Consider the following 22746-nt stretch of genomic DNA (forward strand, 5'->3'; position numbering starts at 1 on the left):
GATTGGTCAAAGTACTGAACTTGAAGCAAAACTTACTTTATTCTTACACTATAGTTAAAAATGCAAAGAAAATAAAGAAGAATTGGAATAATTTAACTCTGGAAAACTTAACAGAATAAAAGATTATTTAACTACTAAACACCAACTGTTCCAGTATAGTAACATCTCATAAGTACATCCTTTGCCAAGGCAAATGTTTAGTAAAATAGATTGCCTCCCATGCAATTCTCCAGTGCATGAAGAAAGAACATCAAAAAAACTGAGTGAGAGAGCAAGAGAACTCTAATGTTTTGTCATAGCAGGGAGAAATGTGTAGCAGCTAAGAGCTACTGAAAGTTAAACTAAAATCATAGCTCTATGGGAGCTTGACCCTATCCCTTCATACCACGTCTTTTGTTCCAACCTTTCTTTGTTTAAAAAAAAAATCCCAAGCTGTTTACTTTTTTGGGTGGAAACATCTGCTCGACACCTCTGTCTCAACCTCTCTTCATTTTTTAGAAAAAATCCAGGACAGAAAATCCAAGTTGGAGGACAGGAAAGCTTTCTGGCTGTAACAGCTGCTCCTTTTTTTAAGGTATTTTAGGTGTTGGAGGTGATTTCCTGGAATTCTAGGAGCAGCAATTACTGTTTTATATGCTGTTGCATTGTTTTGGAACTTTGGAGGGAAAAATGTCAAAACAGCAGCACTTTTAAAAGGGTGAGAACAGACAAAGGAAGCACATTGGTGAGGTCAGTGCAGGAGAGAGAGAGAGAGAGAGAGAGAGAGAAAAAGAAACCCATAGAATAGTGAATGTGCACAGTTACTGCCTTTGCTGTTTGAATTCATGTATCACTGGCCAATGGAGTATGTCTGGGAAATTAACAAACAGTGAAATTCACAGCTGATCTTGGAAGAACCTGTCTGGGAATGGTCACAGCACAGAAACAGAGTAGTGAACAAGTGTGGCCTTATAGTAAGTTTGTAGTAGTGACTAGCGTGGGTTCTTTCTTGATTATATGTTACATTAGGATATGTCTCTTGATTAAGCTTAAAAAAAAGCCATAAGTATTAATTTAACCTGGAGCAGTATTTTGTAGAGGAATAAGACAGTGCTTGTTTCTGGGTCTGTAGATTGGAAGAAGCAAAAATGGCCTTTCGCAGAGTGATATACTCTTCTTGTCGGATGTGGGAGTTTAGGGAGAGTTAATGGGTTACTGAGGATTATATCTGCAATAAATGTTGTTGGTTGCGCATCCTATCAGATCAACTGAATCGGTTGCCTCTAACTCTCTCTCCAATGAGGAATTTACAAGAGCAAGGTGATGTGATGGATGGCAGTGAGAGGAAGGGGGAAAAGTTGCAGATACAGTCACATAGATGGGTTAACTCCAAGAAAGGTAAGAGAGGTAGGCTGTTAGTGCAGGGGTCTTCTATGGCTATCCCCATTTCAAACAAGTATGCTGTTTTCCTTACCAACATGCAACACCTTACATTTATCTATATTAAACTCCATCAACCATTCCTCGGCCCATTAGCCCATCTCATCAAGGTGCCGTTGTACTCTGAGGTTCTCTTAATATTTAAACTGCAATGAAGTTTGCAAATGTCAGTTTATACCTCTTCCCTTGTATATTACTGAGCTACTTGATGAAAAACCTCATCTCTGTTGCATTAATTTATCTTGGCGTAATAGGATTCACTCTTGTATCCCTCAAGGGAATCATATAATCATAGAAATTTACATAATGTAGGAAACCATTCAGCCCATTATGTCTGAAATCTATCCAACTTAATTCCACTTTCCAGCTCTTGGTCATAATCTTTTAGGTTACTGCATTTCAAGAGCACATTGAAGTAATTTTTAAAATGTGATAATAGTTTTACCTCTACTATCCTTTCAGACAGCAAATTCTACTAATAGGTACAAATATTATTAATCAACTCCCTTCCAATGCCTCCACCAATTGATCTAAAATGTCTCTTGAATCTTGATCTCTGAGATTTTTAGCATTATAATTTCTGTTCACTTATTTTTAAAATTCAAGGATACCAAAGGATATAGAGCAATGACAGGTAAATGGAGTTATAATACATATCAACTGAGACCTAAAACAATGGTGTAACATGATTACTGGTTCAAACTTTCCATTTCCTCTGGCACTTTCAAGCAACCCGTGCTTTTCCTTAAAGTTTTTCTCCCCCAACTCCATCCTGTTTCACCAGCATATCTTCCCTCAACTTCTGTACCGTGCAACACAATGTTCTCAATGGTTTCAGTCTCCAAAGAACATAGAACAATGCAGCGCAGAACAGGGCCTTCGGCCCTCGATGTTGTTCCAACCTGTGAACTATTCTCAGCTCGTCCCCCTACACTATCCCATCATTATGCATGTGCTTATCCAAGGATAGTTTAAATCTCCCTAGTGTGGCTGAATTAACTACGTTGGCAGGTAGGGCATTCCATGCCCTTACCACTCTGAGTAAAGAACCTGCCTCTGACATTTGTCTTAAATCTATCACCCCTCAATTTGTAGTTATGGCCCCTCGTACAAGCTGACATCATCATCCTAGGAAAAAGACTTTCACTGTCTACCCTATCTAATCCTCTGATCATCTTTTATGTCTCTGTAAAATCCCCTCTTAGCCTTCTTTCCAATGAGAACAGACTTAAGTCTCTCAGCATTTCCTTATAAGACTTTCCCTCCAGACCAGGCAACATCCTGGTAAATCTCCTCTGCACCTTTTCCAATGCTTCCACATCCTTCCCGGAATATGGCAACCAGAACTGTACACAATATTCCAAGTACAGGCGCACTAGCGTTTTGTGTAATTGCAGCATGATATTGCGACTCTGGAACTCAATCCCTCTACCAATGAAACCTAACACACCGTATGCCGCCTTAACAGCACTATCAACCTGGGTGGCAACTTTCAGGGATCCACGGACATGGACTCCAAGATCCCTCTACACATCCACGCTACCAAGAATCTTTCCATTGACCCAGAACTCTGCCTTCCTGTTATTCTTCCCAAAGTGCTTCACCTCACATTTAGCTGCATTGAACTCCATTTGCCATCTCTCAGACCAATTCTGTAGTTTATTCAAGTCCCCCTGCAACCTGTAACATTCTTCCAAACTGTCCACTACTCCACTGACTTCAGTGTCATTTAAGCACGCTTTGGAAAGGAAGTTTGTCCTTTTTTTATAACTTTGAGATTTCTGTAGCTGTTTTGCCATGGGACAGGAATTGTTCTCTCCCTGACGTTTTGGGTTATAGGTTTTGATAGATTTGACCAGTTATATGTTGTGTTATGGGGAATTAGATCTTGTCTAATACATTCCTCAACCCCATTTTCCTACCGTTGCTTCCTCCTCTTTGACAAGCTCATAGAGTGGGAGAGTTTCAAAAGAATTCTAGGCACTAGTTTTGAGGAATTCATTGCCCATCCATAAATTCACTCTCTCATTCATGGCCAACTGTTTAACTTTTTGTAATTGTTTAACTTAACATGACTAATATAGACATCTGTTACATTTGACTGGACTTAATTATGCCAAGAGGTGTTTAAGGCCATAAGATATAAGAGTGTAAGTAAGGCCATTCGACCCATCGAATCCACTCCGACATTCTATTATAGCTGAGGGCATTTCAACACCACTTACCCGCACTCTGCCCGTATCCCTTAATTTCTTGCAAGATCAAGAATTTATCAGTCTCTGCCTTGAAGATATTTAACGTCCCGGCCTCCACTGCGCTCCGTGGCAATGAATTCTACATGCCCACCATACTCTGACTGAAGAAATGTCTCCTCATTTCTGTTTTAAATTGACCCCTGCTATTTCTAAGGCTGTGCCCATGGGTCCTAGTCTCCCTGCCTGACAGAAACAGATTCCCAACATCCACTCTTTCTAAGCCATGCATTGCCTTGTAAGTTTCTATTAGATCTCCCCTCAACCTTCTAATGAATACAATCTCAGGATCCTCAGCCGTTCATCGTATGTTAGGCCTACCATTCCAGGGATCATCCATGTGAATCTCCGCTGGACGCGTTCCAGTGCCAGTATGTCCTTCCTGACGTGTGGGGCCCAAAACTGGACACCGTATTCTAAATGTTTTACTTCTCTATTAAGAAAGCCTGGTACTCCAGGATCTCTCTACAGCAAAGACAAACACTGCCTTCTCATTAAAAAAACTGCAAATGTCAGGTGTCCTCTTAAATTAAAAACTGAAAATATATCAATCAGATAGTGTGTATGTGAAGCTAACACCATTTAATATTTTGTATGCAATGCCTTCAGATAATATGGCTCTATAATTTTTTTTCAGTGAGATCACAGAAAATTATATCTACATGGTAATGGAATTGGGAAATGTAGATTTAAACACACTGCTACGAAGGAAAAAGATTATCAAGCCACTAGAGCGCAAATTGTACTGGGAAAACATGTTGGAAGCTGTTCACACAATTCATCAGCATGGTAAGTACTTAATACTATTTTTAATTGAAATGAATCAACTTTTGAAAAATGTTGAAAATGCTAATAATGTTGTTATCACACCTAAATGGCTGCTTTTCATGTATGAGCTGAAAGGGGTGTTTTTTTGTGCAATTGAGCATGGATGAGGTGGACCTGATTATATCATTTTCATTACCACTGAACTAAGATGTGAGAAACCCAACTGAAAATATTTTCCTGACTACAGCCACGAAGAAATCTGAGCCTTTCAAGTGCAAAACAAGACATAGCTCCAACAATAAGTAAATCCTCTTGGGAATTTCTCAATTGTACAAAAATACACTACTGAATGAATATTAATTTGTTGAAGATTATTACCAACCAATGACCAACATCATTTGATTTGCATTTAGTCAAGGCTATATTTTATTTATCTTATATTACAAATGTATTGAATGTTAGGAATATGTAGTCTTTGCAATTTTTTCCTATTCCATGAGAAAGCATAATGGATATCTTTTTTTTTCTTAGGCATTATTCACAGTGATTTGAAACCAGCCAATTTTTTGGTGGTTGATGGAATGCTGAAATTGATAGATTTTGGTATTGCTAATGAGATACAGCCAGATGTAACCAGTATAAGTAAAGATGCTTTGGTGAGTGAAAGATGTGTTGTGTTATACTGACTTCAGAAAAAAATCTAAATTGTTTGATCAAGCTTCTGATGTTAAAAGAATCTTTATCCATAGTTAGATTTTTGGTTTGTTGAGAAAAACAGACTAAGTAAATAATACAGGCTGTATGCTATTGGGACATACAATTCGTGAGCTTACATTAACCACTAAAAGTAATTTATTTTGGCTAGAATAAATCCAGTGGTTACAACAATATTTATTTTGGTTATAAGTGAGAACTAAGCCTTCTGCAAGCCTTAAAATTCCAATCTTTTATCATAACTGCCAAGTTCTTTTAACCAAGGAATTGAAACTTCTGATGCAGCTAAGCTGCAGTAGCTTCATGAACAACATCCTTCCACAATACCAAGTGTCCCTCCTCGTGAATATCTGACCGGAACTGGCAAAAATAGTAAAAGTAATTCAATTATTCTGAGCGTGTGAAGTGTCAATTAAAACTGTGTAAAATAGCTACTTCCAATAAATCTGAGGGTTTAAAAGAAATCTACACCTTCATAGCAAACCATCCTTATTTTTAGAATATGTATTGCAGATCTAGCTAATATGTTTTCTTTCTAGAATGTGTGCCTCGATTCTTGTAGTCATTCCACTAGAAATGACCCTTGAGCTTTTTTGTTTCCTTTTTATGTAAAAATTGCAAAAGATTTATTTGAGTCATACAGAAAGAGAGAGACTGACTAAAATTTGTTAAGTCTTAGTCATAGAGCCCGTCTCCATGCTGTAGGACTCTTTGTCCTGAAAGAGGTGTTTTTTTGTGCAATTGAGCATGGATGAGGTGTACCTGGTCCATGCTGGTCCATGCTGACCAAAATGTTCATTCCACGCTGATCCCATTTCCCTGTACTTGGCCCATATCCTAATAAACCTTTCCTATCCATATATCTGTCTAAATGCCTTTTAACTATGACTCTAAATGTTGTTTCCCACCTCAGCCACTTCTGCTGGCAGCTCATTCCATATGCATACCACCCTCTCTTATTTAAAAAAAAGTTGCCCTTTCGATTCCCTTTTATTCTTTTTTTCTCCTGGTAACCTTAAAGCAATCAGTAAGTGTGCTGCCACTAGCTGTGTGCTTTTTCATGAAGTTTTGTTGACTTAAGTATTTTACACTGCTGTGTCAGAAGTCAATCTGAAGATGGAGGCCTTCACCTACTATCATATTTGTGCTTTAGAATAGGTGATTGATCATAATGACTTCTAGGTAGCCCTTCATCGTTTTAATGCATAGTAACCAAGTGCGAGCTTCTCTCCAAATCAATCTGACCTGGTGAGGCTAGAAGCAGCATTTGTGCTCTTTTAATTCATTACAAATTTTTATCTGGTTATAGGATGTTTTTGTAATTAGTATGCAAGCTCTATCTTTTAGCCACAAACACAAGCTCTACCTCCAATCAAAACTAATCTGATTTGAGGGAAGTTAGTGGCAAGTTATATGCAGTTCACTTTTAGTGCTACAGGAAGGAATTTCTAAGTCAAAAAATTAACTTTTAGATTTTGATAACAATATACTGATATTTTTAAACTTGATCCACGTACCAATCTGTATACTAACCTATTTGTCTCCCAGGTCGGCACATTGAATTTCATGGCCCCTGAGACGATTAAAGATACATTTTCTAATGGTGAAAACAGATCGAAGTCCAAGGTCAGAACTTTTTCTCCAGTGTGATTATATATTAAAATGGTTACGTGAAATTTTGCTCTATTGTCACTACTGATGGAATCTGTTGTCCTCCGAATGTTTTGAAATTGAACTGCCAGTTTACCATTTGAGAAAAGAACAGATAAGAGTTGAGAAATATCACAGGAGACACCATTGGAAGGTTATGCTGACAGACAGCATACTCTAGTCTGTCATAGTGGATTGAAAGCAATGCAGGGAAAGCAATGAGGATTAGTTTAGTGTAATGGGGCATTTTGTGGGTTTGTTAAAAGGGGGAGGAATTTCATGAACTAGAGAGTGCACATGCTGGGGTGGAAGGGAGGCGGGCAGGAAAGGACGAAGTGGTGCCAGGGATAGAAAAACTTGTGATATGAGAGCATGGCAGTAGGTAACAGCACAAGATCAGTTTGGTGGCAGTTAACAGCATTTGGAACACAGGGATATCCAGTAACAAATAAAGTGATGTGAGCAGATGGAAAGCAGCAAAGAGTATGGGCCAAGATAGTGATGCTGAGCAGAAATGACAAATAGACATCTGGAACAAATGTATTATGGGTAGTTATTAAGTAACAGCATTGGGTGTTTTAGGTGTACCTCCTCTTACCCTGTTGAAATTACTGCATCAGAGTGAAAGTAGTCCTGAGTAAATTCTCAGTAATTACCTGACTCCGACTAATGTGCCTTGTGTACCATCTTCCTGCACATTTTCACTTTAAATCTAGTAAAGATAAAAATTTAGATAATGAATGGAAATGCTCTGAACATTTCATACCTGGGCAAGATGTGAAATGAGGCTTAAAGTTATACAGAGCAGCATGCTTGTTGAAGGGTGTGGGTAATTAGGATTAAATGCTGAAAATAGTAAATCAAGTATCTGTGGAGTGAAAAACAAAGTTAACATTTCAGATCTTTCATCAGAAGGTAGAATAGAAATAGCTGTTGGGTCATTTTCTGGGGATAGTTAATAAGCTACACTGTTATTCTGGATGTTGTGTTATTCTTTAAGCTACATTACTTGAAGATAAAAATAATTTAGAAAGTACTGAATATTTAAGCTCAATTTCTTTTTCCCCAAAAACTTGACAGAAAACATGCTGGATTCTGAAATCTCACTTCTAATTGATGCCATAGTAAAATTATTGGGCCACTACATTGTATAATGCCTAAAATTTCATTGTGTTTTTTACTGCAGATCAGTCCAAAGAGTGATGTATGGTCCCTTGGCTGTATCTTGTATTACATGACTTACGGGAAGACTCCATTTCAGCACCTTACAAACCATATCACCAAACTGCAGGCTATTACAGATCCAAACTATGAAATAAAGTTCCCCAGTATTCTAGAAACAGATCTTCTTGATGTACTGAAGGTATGCAATGTTCGGCCAAGCAACTTTTTAACACCACACTTAATTTTAAAATCTCTCAAAAATCAGACTTGAGTAAAGGAGAAAATGTTGGGGATTGGATTAGATTAGATTACTCAGTGTGGAAACAGGCCTTTTGGCCCAACAAATCCACACCGACCTGCTGAAGCGCAACCCACCCAGACCCATTCCCTACGTTTGCCCCTTCACCTAACACTACGGGCAATTTAACATGGCCAATTCAACTAACCTGCACATTTTTTGGATTGTGGGAGGAAACTGGAATACCCAGAGGAAACCCACGCAGACACTGAGAGAATGTGCAAACTCCACACAGAAGCGTCGCCTGAGGCGGGAACTGAACCCGGGTCTCTGGCGCTGTGAGGCAGCAGTGCTAAGATGGAAACATCTTTATGCCTGACAGCAGGCAATCCAGTCATCTGGATTAGAGCCCATGAATTTGATGTGATGGGTTAGAAAAGATACTGGAGTGGGAGAAAATCTTACCTATGGACCAGGCCAGACTCCCTCAAAACATTTTAAGGAAGTGGCCCAGACCCTTACTTTGCTAATTGTTTTAAGAAGCTGTAATGTGGGTATTCCAGGAGGGATGCAGTTGGGCAAACCACGTGGTTTTATACAAAAGAGAATTTACTTATAAAATTACTGAATGAAGCACAAGAGAACAGAATACCGAATAATGTAACCTATCTGAAGATCCAACAGACTATCCCAACTTAATGTTGCTGTTCCCAATACTTGCAACAATACCCATTGAACACCCCTTGGCACAAAAGGTAAAATCAAAAACACACGGTCTTACAGGAGAGATATCAGAGAGAGGGGAGAATCAGACCTGCTTCTTTGGGTCCAGCAAGTTTCAGTGAATAGCCACACTGCCAAAGCCCAAATTAAATCAGAGAAAAGCTGAGCTTACTGGCCACTCTTCTTTCATTGTACAAGTGTCTTTTTTAAAATTTGAAAGCCTTTTTCCTACGGCAGTATCTGTTGGCTATAATCAAACTGGCTCTAAAACTGTTCAACTCCAGACACTTCAGGACCTGTACTTCTACAACCTGAAAAATCCCAAGGACAACATAATCTTGTTAAAGGAGCAGCATCGTCATAGTAAGCATAATGAAAAGTGTGGAAGTAGAAGCAGGACAGCAGAGAAACTTTAGAAATGTAATCAAACTTGTTTTCCCGTCAAATGAAAAGCGCCATGGCTAACAGAGTTGGATTTACAGGCAAAAGAAAATTGAGACCACACTCAAGTGGTGGAAAGTTCAACTTATTTTCTGACTAGTAACTGAAGTGCCAAGTCTTAGAACTTTTATAAATGTTTGCCTTACACTTAGAAAATACAAAGTGACGACAGGCTATTCAGACCAGTGAATCCATATTGTTTATTCACCATGTAGCAACAATCCTAACATGCTTGCATGTTATCGTGTTCCTTTCCCCATCTCCTACAAAAAGTGATTGAGTATTTTAGTTTTTTATTCCTCATTATTAGAAGAACCTCCAAAATTATTGAGAGCTTATGGCATAGATTTTCCATAAAAGACCTGAGGAATGAATAGTTGAGGAGACAGTGAGGTTTCCATTCATCGATAAGAAACTGTGGAAATTTAACTGCTTTTTAAAGTAGAAGATATTTACCTGGTGAACAGGAAAATTCTATTTTGAGAGAATTCTCAAAATGCGAGGATGTAATTTGGAAGCATTTCATCATGCAATTTGTTTTTGAAGCTTGGAATGATGTACCACTAGCAATAGTTAAAGGGGAGATGGTTGCATCTGTTATAGCATAAGTAAAAAAATGTTTGAAGTAGATGAAGACACAAATCTATTGAAATTCTAAGCAGTGGTATGTTTGTTTTAAATCTAATAAAGATTCAGCACCAAAGCATGGATAAGTTTGCCTGCTTCTGAGCTGTAAAGACTTGCAGCTCTAAGGTGCAACTATCTGGTTTTGATTCTCATCTGTTTGCTGGAGAGAAAAGGAAAAAGTAAATTTGACTTCATACTTCAGTATGTGTACATTCTTGAATTTTGCAATAAAATTCCATGTTTAAATAGTGTAATTTAATCAATTAAGAAAGTAAAAATATTATAAAGTTAAAAATCTCACAACACCAAGTTATAGTCCAACGGGTTTAATTGGAACCACTAGCTTTCGGAGCACCGCTCCTTCATCAGGTGGTTGTGGAGTATAAGATTATAAGACACAGCATTTATAGCAAACGTTTACAGTGTGATGTAACTGAAACTGTACATTGAAAATACCTTGATTGTTAAGTCTCTCATCTGTTAGAATGACCACGTTAGTTTCACATCTTTCATATGTAAATCACAAAACTTTTTTTTAAAAGTTACATTCTTAGGTTAACTTTAAGAATTGGTGTCAACCCAGATAATGTGTTGAAGGTGTTAGCCCCCTGTCTGTACCATAATGTTTAGACTGATTCTAATCTTAAAAAATGAATTAACAGAACCTTTCATGGATTCATGCAGTTTTTGAGCAAAGTACAAATTCACCTCACAAACGTGTGTGTGTGTGTGTGTGTATAGTGCAATGTCACCTGTAGTGTGACATGAACCCAAGGTCCCGGTTGAGGTACGGAACTGAGAATGTAACCTTTTGAAAAAGTTTTGTGATTTACATATGAAAGAAGTGAAACTAACATGGTCATTCTAACAGATGAGAGAATTAACAAACCATCAAGATATTTTTTAATGTATAGTTTCAGTTACATCACACTGTAAACTTTTGTTATGAATTCTGTGTCTTACAATTGTGTTTTCCACAACCACCTGATGAAGGAGTAGCGCTCCAAAAGCTAGTGCTTCCAATTAAACCTGTTGGACTATAACCCTGGTGTTGTGGGATTTTTAACTTTGTACACCCCAGTCCAATATCGGCATCTCCAAAACAGAAGTATTATAGTCATTCTTTAATTCACTGCACTAGGTGTTAAATTGCACCAGGTCTTTTGAGATTGGCATTTGATGTCTAACTTTTAATTGGAAAACTAAACTATGTAATATAACTAAATATCTACATGAATCAAAACTTTTTTTATATCAATAGAAATGCCTGATAAGGAATCCGAAGGAAAGGATTTCGATCACTGCATTGCTTGATCATCCTTACGTCCACCTCCAAGTTCGGCAACAGGCAGGTAAGTCATTTAATCTTGCAATAAGCTGTTGACATGGTTTTTAGGATAATTGACAAAGAAAAAGAAAAGGATGGCAATATTTCAGTCCCTGCATGACATGGGCATTGTGAGAAAGTTGAGAAAAGGCCAGTGATAGCTTCCTACCATCAAAAGCAAGAGTGTCTTTTTCCAAATAAGGATTGAAATGGTGAGGTGCGATTCCTGCTAGTGAGTGGAAAGAAGCCTATTTGCATACATGTGCAATGGGAACTATTCATCAATGATTCCCAACATAAAAGAGTGAGAAATAACATAATCACTCCAGCTAGCTGCCTTCTCCTTCATTACGTCATTAAAATGCGGGGCATGTTGCTCAGGCAAGAACGGCATGCCGATTACCCTCTGATCGACATGACCATAGCAGTTAAAATAAACCATTCCGGTCAGCTTTGTGCTTGACTGGATGCATGGCTGGGCATTAAAGATGGCAGTGCTGCCAGGGCCCCCAGTAGGCCAGAACCTCAGTCTATGGACAGTGGGAGAAAATGATGAGCGAGGGCCCACATGAACATAGTGCTTAGATAATGAAGCGAGTTTTGGAAGATTAGTCCAAGAAAACCTGCTCAAGATCACTGAGAACCTTGCTAGAGCTAACACTTAACTGTTTTTTTGTAAAATACAGCGTAGAGTTATTTGGGAACAGCAAACTTATTACGATTTGCAAAGCACTACCTGAAAAATTGAGAGAAGAGGGTTCAGTGGTAACTTTTAAAAGGGAATTAGATATATCCTTGAAATAGAAAAGTCTTTCTTTCAGGATATTGGGGAAGAAGAACACCTATACAATGTATTCGCCAAAAACGGATACCCCTGCAATTTCATCAATAGATGCCTAAAGGAAAGACAATGAAATGAGGACATGCCACAACCCAAAGGACTAGCCACACTACCATACATCAAAAACATTTCTGAACTCACAGCCAGACTACTGCGGCCACTAGGACTCATAACAGCACACAAATCAACAGCCACTCTCAGACAACAACTCACCAGGACGAAGGACCCCATGCCCAGCATGAGCAAAACAAACGTAATTTAAAAAATCCCATGCAAGGACTTCACAAAACACCACATAGGACAAACAGGAAGACAGCTAACGGTCCGCATCCATGAACACCAACTAGCCACGGAACAACATGACCAGCTATCCTTAGTAGCCACACATGCGGATGACAAGCAACATGAGTTCAACTGGGACAACACTACTATTATAGGACAAGCCAAACAGAGAACAGCCAGGGTATTCCTAGAGGCATGGCACTCATCCAAAGGTTCAATCAATAAGCACATTGACCTGGACCCAATATACCGGCTACTGCAGCGGACAGCTGGAACTGACAACCGGAAGCGGCAGAGACAGACCACTGTAAATGCCAGAGGAAAGATCACAGAAGCGCTTCACAGGAGGCTCCCAAGCACTGAGGATGTCACCTAGACAGGGGACGAAACGTCTGCAACACAAATTCCCAGCTCGGCGAACGGAACCACAACAATGAGAACCCGAGCTACAAATCTTCTCCCAAACACTGGTTTCTGATTTGAGTTCAATTTGTATTTGAGGGTAGCTTTTTAAGAATGGTGTTCCTCTATCTTACTGAATTTTTGAAAATGTTTGTGTTGGAGGTAACAATAAATACTATTTTATTTCACATGGTAGTTGAACCCAGCAAGACATCCAGAAAAGAAATGCATCACATCTTAAGCCAGCTGGTAGCTCTGAATTCTCCAAACAGCATCACAAGGGCAACTAAAGTAAGTCATATACTGACTTTTGTTTCAATTTTGGGATTGTACGCAATAGTTTTATAACATTTATCTAAATTAGAAAATGCTGTTTTTCTGTAGATGGGGAAATGTTTGTTTATAAAATGCTTTATCCTGACTGTTTCATATTACTTGAAACATTTACAAGAACATCTGCTCAGCTGGAATTTTTTTTCTCTTTTTAGTTTTCAAAGCCACATCTAATGGGAAATGTCCATACATATTATCCCTCGTGCCTCTGCTTCCTCCATCCCCCAATGCCCCAACTCGCTTGCCAATTAAAAATCTATAGAATACTGCTTGTTGTGGCAAAGAATTCAATGGCCCGACGAAAGAAAATAAGTTCTCCTCACTTCTGTTTTCAGAACGAAACGTCTTTTTTAAAAAAAACTTGGTTCCTTCATTGTGATCTCCTCCCGAGAAATCATCCTCCCAATGCAGCTAGCCATTCAAGTAAGGCGAGCAAAAAGGAACTTGGTGGTAGCGGGTGATAGCATGGTGCAAGGAATCAGCACTTTACTTGCTGCTGCAAGGGTTTTTGGGGTACCAGCTCAGGACTAGGGAGATTTCTAGAGTGAAATAGGAGGATCCAGTCTCCATTGCCCATATGGGCACCAAAGACAAAGGCAGGATGAGGAAAGAAGATCTGCATTGTCAACATGAGGTAGTTGTTACTTCAGTGAGAGAAGTGAATATGTGGTTCAAAGGCTGATTGAGAAGATGTAGTTTGAACTTGTAGGGTATTGGCAGTAGTAGAGGAGATAATGAGGGGGCTGTATTATTCAGATAATCTACCCAAACCATGCTGAGATCAGTGGTTTAGTGAGCCACATAACTAGGGAAGTTGCAAGAGTTTTTCATTAAACAGGGGAAGGGATCAAATCTAGGGAGAGGAGGTCAGATAGAGTAAAGACAACTCAACAGAGGAGGGTATTAATATGGTAGTTTTTATAAAGTGACGGTGACATAGAGTCATAGAGATGTACAGCACGGAAACAGACCCTTCGGTCCAACTCTTCCATGCCGACCAGATATCCCAACCCAATCTAGTCCCACTTGCCAGCACCCGGCCCATATCCCTCCAAACCCTTCCTATTCATTTACCTATCCCGATGCCTTTTAAATGTTGTAATTGTACCAGCCTCTGGCAGCTCAGTCTATACACACACCACTCTCTCTGCGTGAAAAAGTTGCCCCTTAAGTCTCTTATATATCTTTCCCCTCTCACCCTAAACCTATGCTCTCTAGTTCTGGACTCCCCCCACCCCAGGGAAAAGACCTTGTCTATTTATCCTATCCGTGCTCTTCGTGATTTTATAAACCTCTATAAGGTCACTCTGATATGATGGAATAGCGAGTACAATTCTAAGAATAAATCATCAGATAAGATTAGATATCACATTAATACAAGTGCATGTACAAAGAATTACACTCAACCAATTTAGATTACTATGTGGGCTTGATATGGCACACATTTGCAGTTGCTGGAAGCTATGTATGTTAATATTTAGGTCCTTTTTTTTTGCACCTGCTTGAACTCAACAAATGACAGACGTTTGTTGTGTTCTGAAGGACGGTCACTGGACCTGAAATGTTAACACTTTCTCTCTCCACGGTTGCTGCCAGATGTGGTGAGATGTTCCAGAAATTTCTGTTTTTGTCTCCGATATTTGCTGGTCATTTCTCAAGGCAATACCCTAGCAATTAGTCAACCTGCCCAGTTTTATAACTTGAACAAAGACTGGCAGTTAACTGTCAATCGGTATTAATGGATGCAGTACCTTTTGGCAATGCCTTGATTATTCAGAAGCCACTTGCTGACCAATCAGTGCTGTCATACCACGTGTTATTTAATTGTTTTCCCTTTTGTGTGTGACTTCATCATTCTTGTTAATCAACTGATGAGTGCAAGAAGGAAAGCTTAAAAAAACCCTTATCAGCATACAAAAGACTAAATGAAAGGCTCTGTATTGGATTGCACTGTATTGGAAAACAGTGATGAACTAGTAGTGCAAATTGATATCTGATAGCATCTACAGAAATATAACTACCGGATGATATCAATTTGGACCTGAATATTGAAAGGTACAGGACATTTAGAAAGGACAGGAAACTATGAAAAAGTGGGAAGATGGCTATATTGTATTATTGTATTAATACAATATAGCGAGAGCTGCCCTATGTTCAGAAAATCAAGATGTAAAGGTGGCTTAGTAACAGATCAGAAATTCGATGAACGATGAGCCACTTGTATGAGCGGTGTATAGCCCCCTTAACAGTAGAGATTCTAACTTGTCTTCCTGAGACACTTAACAGTATTGCCATGACTGAATCTCCTGCCACCATTGATCAGAAACTTAGGACCTGAGCTAGACCTGCCACATAATACTGTGGCTACAATAAAAGATCAGAGTCTTGGAATTTTGTGGTAAATAAATTGCCTCTCAACTCGAGGCTTTCAACAAGGTTCCATGTAAGAGATTCACGTGTGAAATTAAAGCACATTAGTTTGCAGATTGTGTCTCTGAAATGGATTGAGAACAGTCAAGAAACTCAATAGGAATAAATGGGCCTTTTTCTGAATGGGTGGCAGTGACTGGTGGGCTACTGCAGGGATCAGTGTTGAACTCCAGCTATTCATAATATATATGAATGATTTAGATGAGGAATCTGCATATCATCATATCTCCAAATTAGCAGGTGACACATAGGGTGGGAGGTTTTGCTATCAGGAGGCGGCAGAGAAGCTTCACGGTGAGTTGAACAAGCAAGTGGGCAAATATGTGGCAGAAGCAGTATAATGTGGATAAATGAGATCATCCATTTTGGTAGCAAAAACAGGCAAACAGATTATTATCTGAATTGGAATAGGTTGGCGCGGGGGCAGTGAGAAATTGGTGTCCCATGTGCGTGAGGAGCAGGAGTGACTTACTGAAATTATACAGGGCATTAGTGAGACCACACCTGGAATATTGTGTGCAGTTTTGGCACACCTCTAGAATAGGTGGGACTTGAACCCGGGCCATTTAGCCAAGAGGTAGAGACATTACCACTATGCCACAAAAGCCCTAAGCCTGCAGATTATAGACACAGACAGTCCCTGAATTGTGAATGGGTTGCATTCTCAAGTTCATTCACAAAACAATTTGTACGTGAATCAGAACACAATGCAGGACAGTATAAAGGAGCCATTCATAAGTATAGGAAATGTTTGTATTTCGGATCTTTAAAATTACACCCCATATGGAATCTGGCTCAAAAGTACAGGTGTTTGTAAGTTGGAAGTTCTTCCTAATCAACCTGCTTAGAGATGTTATTATACACTTCTGGAGCAGGTGGGATTTGGATATAGGCTTCCAGGCTCAGAGATAGGGGAACACTACTACTGTACCACACTGTAGATTATATGCTTAAATTCTGAGGAGAGTCACAATTCATAACCTTTTCACTTTCGCTAACAGCTGAACTAAGCTAAGGAAATTTATCTGTTGTACAGATTTCTGTTTATAGAGATGTTTTACTGTATCTTAAAATTATTTGGTTTCTGTTTGTGCCAAAAAATATTTTTTGTACAATGTGCCATAGTTTGTGGTATTTTGGAGTACTGTAATTGACTGAAATATCTCGTCTGCTAAATTTGCTTTAACTGCAACATTAATTGATAATAGTCTTGAATGTTTATTATGTTCCGCAAGTCAGTGCACAAACCAGTATATTTAACTAATGGTTGCTAGGATCTTTATTTTTGAACTCCTAACTAAGGCCATGATCTGGTTTTACAGTGTATTTCATGTTACAGTGCTCATTGTCAAAAGAAAAGCTCTATACAGTAATGGGGTTGTCTTGTGGATTGGTAGAAATGGTTTCTTAAATACTGATCATGTTTCTTTTGTTTAGAACAATATTTTTTAAATAAAGTAATTAAGTGGTATAGTTACATTAGAATTATCAATGCTTCTGCATGGAGTAATTTGTTTACTTTTAAAGTTAACACTTTATCGAAGTGCAGCAAACAATTTGGGCTGCCTGTTTACTCAAACTACGTTTCTATTCTCCTTTATTTGTTGAAAAGTAAGGTTTATTTTGTATCAATACAACTAAGATTTCATGGTTTTAAGTGTCAAAATAGCAATGCTATAGCATCCTAACCTTTTCCCAACTTTTTGTAGACTTTGTGGGAGCAGTGCAACAATGGCCATGATCTCGATATGTCTGCATTTAGAAAGTCATCCCAGCACAATGTATAGCAAATATAATGATGCATTCGTCTGAAACCTGTGGATCAAGGCAGAGAATCGCGGACACCAAGGAATGGGAGTGGACAATGTCTCTTTGACTTAGAGAGATGGAAAACCAATTTAATTCTTTGAAAATTGTCTTGTGGATGTCTGTGTTCTTATCTGTGTTTATAACATGCATCCTGTGTAGTATCATGTCATCTTGCCATCCAACCAATAGCAGTAATGTTCTACTGATTTACAAAAAGAGGTTTGCCCTAAGAACTTGGAACTGTTTTTAGAGAGTAAAAGTTTCATCATTGTGAGATAACAATATTTTTCTTCATGTCATGTTCAGAGGTTAGAGGCAAACCTAAATTTAGCCAAGCTTGGGCAGACTGGCCAACATTGTACAGTCTGATCTTTCTGCATTTAGCTTTAGCATTTATTGGTGTGTGAGATTGTCAAATCTTTCTCGCTGTCTTCCCCTACATTATCTAGACCTATGAGCTAAATGGAGACCATCTAAATAAATTTGTAATCAGCTTGTATTCAAAGAATTTTACTCTGACCCTTTTCAGGTTGAAATCAAACATGGGTATCAAAGGTCAAAAGGAAGAGTTTAACCTATTCTGCCCCTTTTTATTTTTTTAACATTAAAGCCTTAAATTTGTATTTAATTGATTATTCAATTATGCAGCTACCTGCATATCCATCATCTTGATCACGTAGAATATTTTGAACTGAAGCAGACATAAAACTTGGTCTAAGTTAAGTGTACAAATACTCTTGTCTGTTAAAGGCAATAAGATATAATCATCCGATTGTAATTGTCATGAACATGTAAGGCCTAATTAATTTGTAAATGCAAATAAAAATGTCCTGTCAGAAAATACACTATTCTTCACCCAAAATAGCCTGTGGTTAATTCACCACAAATATCTGGATATGGTAAATTTTTTTTCCTCTAATAGATATACCCGATTGTATTTTCTCCCCTCTCAAATCTGAGATTTTTACAAATCTCAATGAAAAACATGAGTTGGTCATTGAAGTATTTGAGTTTGTTCGATAATGCGTTTAAACGTTTTGTTTGAGAGGAGGGGAAAAGAGTATTCAAATGTAAATCTAGTCGTCTTGCTTTAACTGAGGGAAAGTTTGAAGTTGACTGACAATTTGTGAAATTCTAAGGTTTAAGTTATGACAATGTTATAGTGTGAAAAGTACTTTTGTAAAAATATAACCCATTCATGCTCACACACTAAACATATCTGTTAACTTCAGAAACTATATGGTAATTATTGAATAGATTATATGTAGTTTCATATATTGTTTATTGCTCACTTGAAACATGTTGTTTAAATAATGGTGAATAAACCTTGCTATAGTCTTCCTTTTCAATTCAGGATTTTCACCAAATTAGCTTTTTTTAATAGATATTTTTATTGAAAAGAAACTTTTAAAAATTTTATTTACAAAATTACAAAAGTAATACACAATATAAATATCATTATTTTCTTTTTACTTATTTATTTAATTTTATAAACAACTAATAACAGAAACAAAAAGAGGTCCCAACTAACTACTGATCTATCCTACAAACAACCAAAACATAAAATGGATATCATACATTACTAGCGATAAACAACAGAATAATTAAATAACTAAGTACATGCTCAAAATGGATTTACATCAGGTCATGATGACACCCATATTTACACCGGTTTCCTCCTCCTGGGGGTCTCTGGACCAGCTAGAACCATTACCACAGCCAGCCAAAATCCCTGGAAAACATGGCTGAAATATCCGTGTAGATATAGTTCAAAAAGGGCTGCCATATTTTATACAATAGTTCAGTTTTTTGGTGCACCATATTTGTGAGGAAGTCAAGGGGGATATATTCCATGATTAACCTGTGTCAGTTCTAAAGTCCTGGAGGGCCTTCAGCTGCCCAATTCACTGAGATATCTTTCCTTGCACAAAAGGAGAGAATTGAAAATAGTTTCCTCCTGTGCACGTCCAGGGAGGTAAAATCTGAAAATCCCAAGAGTAGAGACGCTGGATTCAATCTAATCTCCTTACCCAAGATCTCTGTCAAGCCTGAGAGCATACTAAACAGATTGACCACTTGAATTAGGCGGGGCACAGATATCAAAGGATCACTTAAGAAAAGGAGGACATCATCTGCATAGAGAGTGATTTTATGTTTACCTGAACCAACCCTCGGAACCGCTACGTTAGGGTCAGTTCGTATAGCTTCTGCTAATGTTTCAATTACTAATGTGAATAGTAATGGTGAAAAAGGACATCCCTAATGACAGCCCCTACCAACACTGAAGCTATCTGAACCTAAACCATTGGTGATCATAGCTGCTTTGGGGTCATTGTATAATACTGAGACCCATTTAGAAAATACCTCTCTGACATTGAACCTTTCCAGTGTATAAAAAAGATATGACCATTCTACACGATGAGACAGATATTTGCTGGCAATGAAGGCGGGAGGCAGCCCCGACTATGTGAGGGTCATGTAATTATACATGTCTTTAAGTGGCCCAGTCAGTTCCCCAATAATTCTTTATAAAACAATCTGGAATCTGTCTAGTCCAGGTACTTTGCCACTCTGAAGCTGTCTAATTGCGTTGAGTACTTCCTGAGTTGTTGGGGGGCATTCAAGATCGATACCTGCTCTGAGGTTAAGCCGGGAAAGGCCAAGTTTTTAAAGAAGGACTCCACCTTCTTCGTTCTATCCTCACAGTCCTGCAATTTATACAGTTCAAAATAGAACTTTCTAAAGGCTGTATGCTCTTTTTACAATCAAAAGTCAGTGTACCAGCACTTTCCCTAATGGACATGATAATTTGAGGAGCATTTTTCTTCCCTAGCAAGATACGCTAGGTATCTGCCAGGCTTGTTGCCATATTAATATAATCTCTGCTTTGCGAATAATATTTCGCTCTTTGCTGTTTGGGTAAGTGTGGTATTCAAGGCTGCTAAGGGCTGTGATCCTTTGTAGCTGAGTAATAGAGGGCCTATTAACATACACTGTCTCAGCTGCCTTCAAGCGAGCCTTGAGCAGGTGCTGTTGTTCTCCTTTTTGTCTTTTCTGGGTCGCAGAATATGAGATGACCAAACCTCGCGCATAAGCCTTAATGATCTCACACATCATCGACAGGTTACTGACTGTACCTGAATTAATTTCCAACAAGGTTTTGAATTCCTGAGAAAAATATTTTATAAATTTGCTATCCTTCAATAAGAAAGGATCCATACGCCAATGTCGAGGGCCTATCCCATCGTCCCTAGTTTTGACTTCCATATATACTGCAGCATGATCAGAAATAGCTATATTACCTATTTTGCAAGAAAATATGGAATTCAAAAGGGTCGAGGGAGCAAAAAACATATCAATCCTGCTATGTCACTTGTGTGGGTTAGAGTAGAAAGTAAAGTCTACCCTGGGAGTGAAGGCACCTCCACACATCATCTAGCCCTCGCTCCTTATTCAGATCTGCCAGTTGTCTAGATCTAAGAGATATACCCATATTACTCTTAGGTATCCGATCTGTTCCTGGGTCCATAATACAGTTTAAAAACCCCTCCTATAATTGTATGGCGGATCCCAAAAGCCATCAATTTAGAGAACGCTTCTGGTACAAATTTAAAGGGGTGCACCGGGAGGGGGGGGGGGGGCAATAAAGCTCCAAAATTCCATATTCCTCTCCATATATTAGGGCTTTGATCAGTATATACTGTCCAGACTCATCTTTTATCTGGCTTAAGATTTGAAAAGGAAGATTCTTCTGAATGAGAATGACTACTCCCCTACTTTTTGAACTGAAAGATGAGAAAAAAGCCTGATCAAATCCACCCCGTTGTAGCTTTAAGTGCTCTTTGTCAAGTAGATGTGTCTCCTGTAAGAGAGCTATGTCAACCCATTCTTTTTTGAGGTTTGATAATATCTTCTTCCTTTTGACTGGTGAATTATTCCCCTTGACATTCCAGGTGCACCACCTAAGCGAATGGCTAGCCATAAGAATCCAGGCAAGCCCGAGACCCCCCAGGAGGAAGAACCCACCCAAAACACCTTGAATAAAGACCATGGAAAATTCGCAAAAGCAAAAATCCTTTAAAACATTTACACCAACACAATTAAAAACTATTCCAAAGTAAAAAATAATACACGTTTGAAAGGAGACTTTCCCCCTTGCTACCAGGGGACGTGACTACCTGTCAATAACCCCATCATAACCTCTCCTAACTAGTGCCCCGCCCTTGGCCCAGACATTATAGAATGGAGTAGATAAATTCAAGTATTCTATAAAACCGAAGTTAAAACTGAGTGACCCCCAACACCAACACCTTGGTGCTTTTAGCAAGCATAATACAAAATATAAATATATAAAACTACAAAATTACAATACCAGCAAGTATCAAGTAACTAAGTAAAATGGCAAAATAAGAAAACTCCACTCTAAAGAGAGGTAGAACAAAACAAACCCCTCCCACACAAATCGAATAAGCCGCACGACCTGTAAAAAAGAAACCAAAGATACAGTAAGGAATAAGCTCCCCCGTGCTCCCCCACCCCCAGAAAAAGATAATGGAAAAGAGATGAAGAAAGAAAAAAGGGTAAACAATAGCTTTTTCCAGTGATCCAAAGTTATATACAGATCCTTCATGGCTGCAGTGCAGCATTGCCAGGTAGCGCATGGAGTATTGGATATTTAGGTCTCTTAGACGCCTTTTCGCCTCATCGAATGCCCTCCTCTTGCAGAGAGAAGTTCTGAAATAACATTATCCTGGAACCCTTGTGCATCATGGCCTGGGGATCTTTCCCCAGGACTCTGGAGGCTTCCAGGAGCAGTTGTTTTTCTCTATAACATCGGAGTTGGAATAGAACCGGGTGGGGGCGCTGGTCTGACCTGGACCCATGTACATCAACCCTGTAGGCCCAATCCACCTGCATATGGCCCAGTCCCAACTCCAACTTTAATATTTGTGGGAGCCATTGCTCCAGAAAGTCTACAAGCCGGCCTTCCTCTTCCCATTCAGGAAGACCCAGCAACCGAATCTTTTTTTGATGGCCCCGATTGTTGAGGTCGTTGATGTGCTCCTCCAAGGTCCGGATTCGCTGCTTGAAAGCCCATACCTGACCCACAGACAACTCGGCAGCAGTCTCCGAGGCTGTGGTCTGTCGCTCCGACCCCCCAAAACGCTGTTCAAGATTTTCGATTTCTCAGTCATGCTTCTGCAGCACAACTGAGAACGACTCCCACCTGGACTGGACTCTTCAATGAAGGCGTTGATCCTCTCCTGCAACTTGTTGATCCCGGAGATCAGGCTCGCCTTTGCAGGTAAGTCCCCTGAGGCGGCCG

General features: G+C 38.9%; 1 protein-coding gene across 2 annotated transcripts in view; it reads left to right on the forward strand.

Moving 5' to 3' along the window:
- ttk (ttk protein kinase) overlaps positions 1–18773 on the forward strand; it is a 47101-nt gene extending 28328 nt beyond the window's left edge. For both annotated transcript variants that reach the window (XM_072553412.1, XM_072553416.1), the window contains exons 16-22: positions 4309–4460; positions 4971–5095; positions 6702–6779; positions 7990–8166; positions 11258–11348; positions 13045–13139; positions 17321–18773. In XM_072553412.1, coding sequence (XP_072409513.1) covers positions 4309–4460; positions 4971–5095; positions 6702–6779; positions 7990–8166; positions 11258–11348; positions 13045–13139; positions 17321–17398 — 796 coding nt within the window. In that variant the 3' untranslated portion in view covers positions 17399–18773. The remainder of the gene's footprint in view (positions 1–4308; positions 4461–4970; positions 5096–6701; positions 6780–7989; positions 8167–11257; positions 11349–13044; positions 13140–17320) is intronic.
- Positions 18774–22746: the final 3973 nt, after the last annotated feature.

This window comes from Chiloscyllium punctatum, chromosome 3 (assembly GCF_047496795.1).
Source record: "Chiloscyllium punctatum isolate Juve2018m chromosome 3, sChiPun1.3, whole genome shotgun sequence".
Taxonomy (NCBI): domain Eukaryota; kingdom Metazoa; phylum Chordata; class Chondrichthyes; order Orectolobiformes; family Hemiscylliidae; genus Chiloscyllium; species Chiloscyllium punctatum.